Here is a 10,015-nt window from a genome sequence, read left to right on the forward strand (position 1 = left end):
CGCAAGATAATCTGAAAATTAACTTCTCATGGGTAGATGGATCCGTTCCCACCATTCCACACAGTAAGGGGAAACAGACTGCTCAGGATCTAAAGCTACTCCTCTGGAATGTTCTCAAAAGCAAAAAGCTGCCTATTTTATTTTGAAAGAGACTTTGCGTTTTATGCATTCGATTGCGCTGAAAAAAAAAAAGATACTGAAAACATCTCATCAGGTTATAAATAATCCTCGACTCGTTGCCCCGTTTTGCTGCTAACCAGGGAAGACTGTGGGACTAGGAATGGCTGCCCGGGAGGCTCCCCCTCACTGCCTCGGCCACTGCCCGCAGCGTCCTGAGGTGAGCGCCAGCAGGAGAGCCCTGAGGAGCCGAGGCCGCTGAGGAGAGCCCGCCCTCGTTTCGCCGGAGCCCGCCTGGCCGAGCCCGTGCTTTCCGGGCAGTGGCGAAAGGGATGAATTCGAGTTTCTCATTGTGCGGATGCCTCTGTAATATATTTCTCGGGCTTGAGTGACAGGAAGATAAAAAACAGCAAGTGTTTTCCTGTCACCGCCAAACGCCCAGCGGTTGTTTTTGTCAGTCTTGGGAGAAGAGTATTCATTGCGCCGGGTAGAGAGCAACCTGGGCTCCTTTCACTTTAGTTCGGAGGACCGGGCCTTGGTAAGCTGAGAGGAAGGGACATGTGAGATAGGCAAACTGCTCTCAGAGTTGCACAATGGAGATTTCCCGACTAGGAAGCCCGAGTGATTAACACAGCAGGAATTTGTTTCAACAACCCTCCCCCCGCCCCCGCCCCCCAAAAAACCACCAGACACGAGGTGCTGATAAGAATTCTTTTATGTTATTCCAATAAAAAATACATTCATACAGAAATATAACAATCTTGCAAAAAACAATTTCAAATAAAATCTTGTAAAACAAAATTTTACAAAAATCTTACAAAGATTCTTTAGATAACAGGGTGCTTCAAAAAGAAAAAAAAAAAGAAATTTCACTAATAGAAATTTTTTTTCTTTATTTCAAGCAAAAAGTTTCTGCTTGATTGAGGCTCAGTTATCACCTGAACAGAATGTACTTCTTTATGTATGTACTTGCTTATTATGAAAATTACAGGCATTGACATATGTGGCACCCAGCCCCACCCGTTCAAACAACTGTGATGGTATTTCGTAAGCGAGACAAGCCAGTGCAGGTTTTTTTCTTTCCTTTTTTTTTTTTGTCTTTTGTTTACCTTCTTGCTTAATGGAATTGTTATGGCTAAGCACACAGCATGGCCAAAAAAGGAGTTTTCCAAAACCCAGCAAATCAAATGCCTGGGTTTTGAATTGCCAAAAGAAAAGTGCATTTTCCCCTTCAGCTAAATGAAATGAACTATTTAGATAGATGTATTCATCAGACCAGATTAAAAAAACAAAAAACAAAAAAAACCAGTTATGTGAGCTTTCATCATTGCTCATTTCCAGGAAGATCAAACAAAATACCAGCACAGCCAGACTCATATGTATATATATATATAAAGAAAAGATCCACACCCACAGGCCAACAGCTGGATGAAATATCAGCTGTCCATGCTGCGGGATGCCAATTTAGGGAAATTACTTGTTTGAAAAACCGGGAGAATCTACATGCTGGAAAAAATAGCTTCATCTGCATAAAAAGTATTCTAAAAAAGAATCCCTGTAACTAGGTTACTGTTATGTTAGCTCTTTTAATAAGGTTGAAATTCAAAATCAAAATCCTAGTGTGTTTGAGTCCAATCAGCGTGCCAGTATTCCATCCATGCCATTTTTTAATGGTCAAAGGTACCCTAATTCCAGACATGCCAATGATGACATACCAAAGGCAGCAGTCTGGAATAGATTCAATGCCAAGAAAATCTTTAACAAATTGTTAGATTAAAGGCAAAGCCTCTATAAAAGTTAGATTGTAGGTTTTCCTTTTTACCTCCTTTATGGCCATTTTGAAGTATTTCTTCCCAGGCTGTGGAATTTCCTAGCTAAACATTCTAATTTCTCCTTAAAAAAAATATTTATATATTATCTATCTATATATATATATACACACACATACACATATTATACACACAAATATACATACACAAGAATTCCGCCCACTTTTTAAAAAAAGTAGTATACTTTCTCTATCACCAACAAAGAGCTAGATAGATTATGTGAAACTTGTGCCTTTTAAGCAAATACATTAACATTGTTTTTTTTAATACTTCTGTATCTTTAATATGTGTGAAAATGGTACATATTAAATACAGCCAGGTGTGTTATCTATACAATTGTTGTGCAAGGTCTATACGAAGGTCTCACGGTGGCAGAGTTGGTCAGATTTTTCAATTATGATGTCTTTTTCATTTTAACACTGACAGTCAAGTTGTCTAAAATATTGAACAAATACTGATATGTTAAGGGAGTTTTCATCTCTCTATTTGTCTTTGTAAAGGAGGACCTTAAAGAGATTTTTTTTTCTTTCTGTATTATACATTGATACAGTACAATGCCAGGTGAGAAAAGAGCCTTAATAAAGCATGCATCACCCATACCCCTGTATGAGACCCCCCATATAGGGGTCACTTGCATAAGGCACGATTATTAAGGTCAACAGTGCATGAACAGCTAGAAACCAGAAATTAGTCCTCAAGGCATAAATAAGAGAAACGTAGCTGCATGAGAAAACAGTTTCTAAGCTTTAGTGGTTTTATCCACCCAACTGAGAAAAATTTTAGGTTCTCAATCGAATGTAACATTAGACCAGCAATTCCCAACCCTGACTTTCTGACACCCCAACATGGGTCCAATTTCTTCAAAGGGCATCACGAAATTTTTCAAAAAGTTCATTCAAATTCAAAAGCACTGAAAAAATAAGTCTATGCTGCCCAAACCTTTCTGGAAGGGGAGTGTTACAAAATCGAAGGGGGGGAAAGAAAAATCATGTATTGCCAGGCCACAAAGGCTGGGAATCACTGTAGACAAACTGTATATTAGCTGCTCATTAACTGGAATCAAAATTGCAGTCCTGATTTAAAAATGGAAAAGCATATAAGCTCCCCAGAACCATGCATGACTTTTGTATTATAAGGAAAAGGTATAATTGTGTTATAGTTGTAAATACACAGCTTATACAATGGAATACAAATGAGCTCTGTAGCAAGTAAAACAAGCTACTTGACACATTGCACGTTTAATAGCTGCACCAGACACCAAAAGCTCCTCTCACACAGGAAAGGGGCTCCCCCTCCCCACATTTACTCGCCACTCTGGGGTCCTGACGTCCCACCCCCGCCCTCCATATTTTTCCTTCTATTTTTTTTTTTTCTTTTTTTTTTTCCTTTTTCTCTAAGGTGCAGATACCCTCCCAGGAAGTGGTTGGTGGTCATCTCATCTCATGGTATACTCCTCACACACAGAACATTCAAACGACTTTGTTCTGTCACTTGCAGTTTGGCTACCACAAGGGAACAAAAGTCTGCCTCACCACACAGTCAGTAATAGATCCTCAACACACAGTCAACCCAACCATTAACATTCTCAGTGCACATGCTCACGGCAGTGGCTTAGGAGCCACTCAGAAGGCCAGGGACCAGCGACGAGTCCAGGATCACCCAAACATCATGCACCATGGTTGCTATGCCGCTTCTTACATGACTTTTTAGCCCTCGAAAGACCTTCCAAGGCGAGGTCCTGGAGGCAACTGGGTAGGGTGCAAAATGGCATGCTTTGGCTGGAACACGCATCCCTTCTTCTAAGGCCGTTTCTCAGCCTTGAAGCCTTTTAGCCTACAGGATTCACCTCTCTCCTCTCTCAGAGGTGCCTCTTCATGTGAAGGGCCAGGTGATCAGACCTGGAAAAACACCTGCAAGAGTTGAAGAGGCAAAAAAAGGGAAGTGAGGTTTATATCATTTGGCTGTTTTATAGACCAGCCACCTCGTGCCACCATACTGCCTCACCCTAACCCCCGCTTGAAGGCAAGGTGAGACTCGAATCTGAACCATTATGATTTTTTTTTTCCCAGGGAGTGGACATTTCCTCATATAGAAATATGAATTAAGGAGGCAGCAAATCAGCAGTCGGGGAGTGCTTTGGAGAATCGTAACCTTCAAATTTGAAAACTGGAAAGGCCAGTCTTTAAAAGATAGCAATGGAATTACTTTATTCTCAGGCTACAATTCTTCCTAACTTGGAAAATGACCATACTAGAGACCTTTTTAAAAAGAAAAAGCCTGCCTTCCTTCAAACATTTCTTCTGTGCCTCCTATAGTCTGGTTGTAGTGTGCATGCATGCATCTCTTCAAGTAGACTCTTCGGTCACATACCTGTCACAATGAGAACATTTAAAAGGCTTGGCACCAGTGTGCTTTCTGAAGTGTCTGGTTAACTCATCACTTCTTGCAAAACGCCATTCACATCCTTCCCATGAGCATCTGTAAGGCTTTTCTCCTATAAAGAAAACACATGACAATTTAGCCATGACTTCACTGGCACAGGGAGAGAATACGGGCATTACGACAACAAGCAAACAGCAGTATGCAAATGAATTCATCAACAAGTTCAGAGGAAGAAACCTTAAGCACTTCAATGAGGACAGCACCTCAGAATAATAGAGCACGAGCTCTTGTCCAACCTAGCCCCCATACACTCAGTGTTATAAAAGTGACCCCAGGTTTGGCAAAACTGACATTACCGTAATCAAAGTCAACATGTAAGAATGACAATTACTCAGAATAGCAAAATACTTCTGAGATGATGTGTCGGCCTACTGGACTGACAACCTTGTCAAGGGCAGGGCTTTATTGCCTTCTCCATGGAAACAGTGTCTTGCAAGTGCTTATTTTGTTTCTTACTCACTTCCCTGTGGAATGAGTCTTTGTAGTTTCCTCTGGGACATTCTACATTTCTCCAAAACCAAAGTCATGAGTTTCTGTGAAACCCCGTTCCAAGGGCTTGAAATAACTTTCAAGAGGGCAAGCAAATGTCCAAATAAACTTCAAGTCTTGGTCAAAGTATAAATGTAAATTCAATAAAGGTGCTATCTGAGAGAATAAAAAAATTGTAAAAACCAGTCCTAGAGTGTGAGGTTGGGACGATGCTGGCCTAGTTTATAGAATACCTGGGTCCTGATTTCATCACTGCCATCGACCCATTTTAGGGCTCTGATTTGATCTCCCATCAATCTGTTTTCATTATTTCTAAGTTAAAGAGTTTGAATGGGTTGATCTCAGGGAGCTTTTCCAGTTCTAAAATGTCTGTGATTCCTAGTCAATTACCCTAGAGACTACCATGGCATTTTTAAAATGGAACTTATCTATGTTGTGCTTTATTAAGAATTTTTTAAACAAGCAGTATCAGAAAACAAAGGCTGCATAATATACAGTCTTATGCACAGAGATATTCTCAATAAATACCCACGGATCGATCCTGGTGTTTACAGACTATCAGCCACACTCAGGCCTCACACTACTCTTCTAAACACGAGTGGTCTCCATATTACCTACTCAAGAGACCCCCTGTCTTGACCCTTGCATCTCATTAAAAAAAAAAGAAAAAAAAAAAAAAAAAGGCCTCTCAAAACAATATATCCATGTAAAATGGCTGAATGGTTACTGGATTGTCGGAATGGGTGGAGGTGGGTCGAGTATAGAGGGAGAATGTGATTTAGCCTCTCTCTTGTTTACTCTGAAAGTGTTAACCATTCATCCGACACAAATGTCCAGTCTTTAAGATTCTACTCTGTACTCCAAAAAGATCCAGTTCTTTTGTGGGAAGGATGAGGAAGTGCGGTGTTGAATACTGGTAAGGCTCCGGTATGATGGCATCATTCAAAGCTCTGGGCTCTCACCCAGGGCTTGTGTAATTCAGTGACAACACCGCCATGGGGGATTCAGCACCAGTGGCCCCGGCGCCTTTGGGGCACATGGGGTTACTGACCTGTGTGAGTGCGCTGATGTGCTTTCAAATGGGAGCTTTTGGTGTAAACTTTTCTGCAGCCATTGAAGTGGCACCGATGGACCCTCCGTCTGCCATCTGGAGAGGCGTCGCCACTGCCCTTGTCACCAGGCTTTCCCACAGTCCCACTTCGAATTTTACCCGGTGAATTCAATTCACCTGGGATACAGTTCCACAGTTGAGAAGCTTCTCTGCTCAGTTCTGGAGAAGAAGGAGGTGTGGAAGTGACAGAGCAGCTCAAATTTCCTGAAGTGACTAGAACTTCGCCTATTGGATCGGAGGTAAATTTAGTAGTAGGTGAAAGTTCTTCCGAGCTGTCAGATGATTCACTGCTCACATCCGAGTTTAAGCTGTTGGTCTCTAAGTTGTAACTAAAACTCGGGCTGATTAGAGTGTCCTCTTGAGGACTAGAAGAAATCTTCAGTTCGGATTCCTCCTTTTTCTCCCGAGCCAGAATGATTTTGGTCCACAGATCTTCCTGACTGTCAAATTTGATTTCTGATGCTGACACATAGCAGGGTTCACTCTGGAGATAACGTTCCAACTCTAGGCAGGTCTGTGCAAAAGGAACCAAAACAGGGGACATGCCAGTTACAAGAGCTGACAATGGAACAGAAAGCACATTCCCAAAAACATGCAGGACTGAGAGAACAAATAAACTGTGGCAATATCCACGTGGGGGCAAACCCTGATAATAATTAATAATTTGGGTCTTTATTAAAGTTAGAAGAAATGTCCTGTAGGAATGGGTAAGCTTTCAGAAGGAAAAGCCAGAGGGTGAAACCTCTCTGGGCTTCCCAAATATTGGACTAAAGACCAAAATGATTGATCACTTTGCCAGTTGATCACTGAGCCAGTTTCTATCCGTTACCAGTGTTGAGATTTCTAATGAGTCTCCCTGTAAACCACACAAAGAAAAGGAGCCTCACACACATACACCCCCAACAGGTTTCATCAGACTAGCTGACATTCTCAAGAACCACCTTTATTAAAGAAAGTCAAAGCCATCACCCTCCACATGCTGACACACATTCACACGACAGGACAGAAAGGCTGCACTGCACGCAATGTGGTCTGACAGACTCCCTTGAAAACAGAGCTGACAGCACAATGCCACGCTCCAAGCAAGACAGCAGCTAGCTGACAATCTGTATTCAGGGACATCAATGGAGTTGCAGATAAACCACCCATTTCCTGTGTTTCAGAGACCTATGAGGCTTTCAAAGAATGCCATTTCCAAGTGCAGGGCCATGCACACCACAAAACTTTAATTACTTCTCCAGCGGTTGGAGAAAAACAAGGAGCTTCGACAACAAGAGTGGAGAAATCATTCCAGAATAGCCATATGCTATTGTAAAGGATGCGAGAGGGGAAATTACTCCATGGTCCTGCTGGGAGTCCCACAATGAACAAGAACTTTATCTACTGGCCAAGAGTACAACTGTATGAGTCATCACTCTATTTCTTTCACGCAATGCCAAACGAGAGACTTCCTTTTGAAATTCTGACCAACAGCCAAAAAAGTACTCGGTTTTCAAATATACATGCAGTGTGTCATGTACAGAGTTTGCCCCCTCCCCAGCCCCCACAACCAACCTTTCAAGAAGCTACAACTGCCGAGATCAGCATCCCCTCTCCCCACCATTTCAAACTTTCTAGCCACTGGAAAAGAAAAACGGTAGGAAACAGTTTAGGATTCAATTATTTCTTCCCTTATTTCCACTAGGACTAGTTGTCGCTATGTCCATTTACGGTTGTCATTACTACTGGCAATTCCAGATTTAAATTTCTGCACCAAACTCTGCGCTTTTTTTTTTTTTTTTAAGCAAATCACTTTCAGGACAGATAATCTTCCTTGCTTTAAGCAGAGCCTATTGGAAGAGCTCACTCTTACTCAGCAATATGCCTTCTCTTATAATATAGCATATCATCTTCCCCTCCCCATAGACTTGTCACATATGAGCAAGCAAGGGGGAAAAAATAATGATTGTTTTCACCTTACACCTAAAATTAGATGCATACTAGAGTCACAATGCATACTAAAGTCTTCTGAAGAGATACAGCAATATAATTTATGGATGTTCCCAAGAAAAATGAAAGCACATTTATTGAGATCTTGTTAAACTTTAATAATCTGGCTAATTTAAAATCTCCATTATGTAGATGAACACTAGGGACCAGAAGGAAGCTCTCGGTGAGTTTAAATGCCTCTGAAGGCAACCAGGAGCCAAGCCTGGCTTTTTGCCCAAATCCCAAATGCCTGAAGGAAACTACTTAGATCAATTTCAATCACGTACTAGGGAGCAGCGTCTTTGAGGCGGAAAAGGGGGGGGGGAGGGGAAGAGTAAGGCAAAAGAGGATAGTGAACAATTAAGCTGCGTGTGAAGGTTGCAACACTTTGCATTTCATCTGTCTTAAAAGCTTTCTAGGCTTTGAAACCAACAGAATATATTTGATCCTGTAATTCACTTTGTGACAAAAAAGCAAACATCACAGCAGGGCTGAGAGACAGCACCAAACCGTTCTGATATCTTTTAAAGACAATGGGACAAGTGTCTCTGCCCTAAGGCAGTCCTACTGATTTAAAGAGGGGGAAAAATGAAGTTTCTCAAATTGCCAATGCCAAAAATCAAAACAAAACAAAGCAAAAAAACCCAAAAAGACCCAGTTCCACTAAAATGCCGGAAACCGAGGTTCTTCTTCCCAGCCTGACTTGAAGCAATTAGGACAGGCTCATTGTCATATGACTGACAAGCCACTGGTTGTGCAAACATTTTTTTTTTTTCCCTCTTCTGGTCAACAAGAGAAGCAGGTAAGAAAAATAAGGCACATCTAGACAAATCTTAAGAATTCCAAAGAGGGAAAAGAAACTGAAAACGACATAGAGAAAAAGAGCTGACATATTTGTCACTGGCAAATTTTTTAATTAAAAAAAGTATATGTACAAACACCGAAAGGCAAAACAAAAACAAAATCTCCTAAAAAAAAAAAATCCCTTGGCAATAAACGCAAGTTCATATGACAAGATCCAGCTGTGGAGTTTGGACCTGGTACAAGCACAAAACTTCTGCCAAGGGCTCGGTACGGGATCTAGCGAAAGCAAGGCTGAGGAGTTTGGCTTTCCACTCCGGTGGTTGCTGTTTCAAAGATCCAAAACAGCAAAAACACTCTCGGAACAGCGAATCGTTGCTCCGCTTTCCTTAAGTGACAACTACGCTTCACGTTGTAAAATACCGTTTCAAGTGCCTTCAGAACCGGAGACATTAAAACTCAAATTTAAAACAATTATTTTAAAAATTACCCGAACAATTAAAAAAGAAAAATACACCTCCAATCATACACAACCTTCTTTTTTTTTTTTTTTTCCTCCATCCACTCCTCCCTCAGTGTTCCAGGGACACTGGGCATACTTTTAAACTCAGCGCCTTGTATATTAAAATCCCTATTTACCTGTTGCCAATATTCTTCCAGGGATGGTAACGCTGAGAAGTAACCAGTTTCATGCACAATCTGGAGTTCCTGGAAGATGCTGCACATTGGGAGTACATCCATGTCGGGTTGGAAAATAAAGACAATTCTGCTGTAAAAATAGGGAGGTGTGTGGTCTGTAGTCAGAGAGATTTAAAACTCGCCCGAAATCGCAAGAGTCAATTCCTGCAGAGGAGGTGAAAGTTTCATGCAACTCAACTGCACAGCAATTAGACGCCTCAAATTCGGATTCTCCTGGATCACAGAGACTCGCTCAGGAACCTACACAATATTTGCAAACACTGAACTGACTGCAAACGTAACCCCTGCAAAACTTCCCTATTCAAAGCTCTTCTGCCAGCCTCTCCCCCTCCCTCCTCCTCCTCCTTCTGCCTTGGCTCCCCCCACTTCTCCCCTCCCCCCACGTGACTAGCTCTGCGCTGGCTCTCGGAGCAGCCCAATCACTACCTACCCGTCCTGGAAGCAGAGCGCCTATGATGTCAGTTTCAGCCAATCGCGGGCTGCAATACACAGCTGCCCCGCCTGGCGTGACCGAGCCTCTCCATCACAGCCTTTCCTATTGGTGCAATTCGAAATTTCC

General features: G+C 41.9%; 1 protein-coding gene across 1 annotated transcript; it reads right to left on the bottom strand.

Moving 5' to 3' along the window:
• Positions 1-814: 814 nt before the first annotated feature.
• KLF6 (KLF transcription factor 6) lies at positions 815-9,800 on the bottom strand. Its single transcript, XM_004476101.4, has 4 exons — positions 9,397-9,800; positions 5,929-6,502; positions 4,317-4,440; positions 815-3,856 (listed from the first exon to the last, which is right to left on the bottom strand). Exons 1-4 carry the CDS (start codon positions 9,496-9,498, stop codon positions 3,805-3,807), a joined length of 852 nt encoding a protein of 283 aa, XP_004476158.1. The 5' UTR covers positions 9,499-9,800; the 3' UTR covers positions 815-3,804.
• Positions 9,801-10,015: the final 215 nt, after the last annotated feature.

The sequence above is a fragment of the Dasypus novemcinctus genome, chromosome 5, assembly GCF_030445035.2.
Source record: "Dasypus novemcinctus isolate mDasNov1 chromosome 5, mDasNov1.1.hap2, whole genome shotgun sequence".
NCBI lineage: Eukaryota > Metazoa > Chordata > Mammalia > Cingulata > Dasypodidae > Dasypus > Dasypus novemcinctus.

Excerpts from the sequence above, each read along its gene's own strand:
- KLF6 (XM_004476101.4), bottom strand. The coding sequence starts at position 9,498 with ATGGATGTACTCCCAATGTGCAGCATCTTCCAGGAACTCCAGATTGTG. Across the intron at positions 4,441-5,928 it reads ACATCAGCGCACTCACACAG|GAGAAAAGCCTTACAGATGC; the intron begins GTCAGTAACCCC and ends TTTTCTTTATAG. Across the intron at positions 3,857-4,316 it reads AAATGTTCTCATTGTGACAG|GTGTTTTTCCAGGTCTGATC; the intron begins GTATGTGACCGA and ends CAACTCTTGCAG.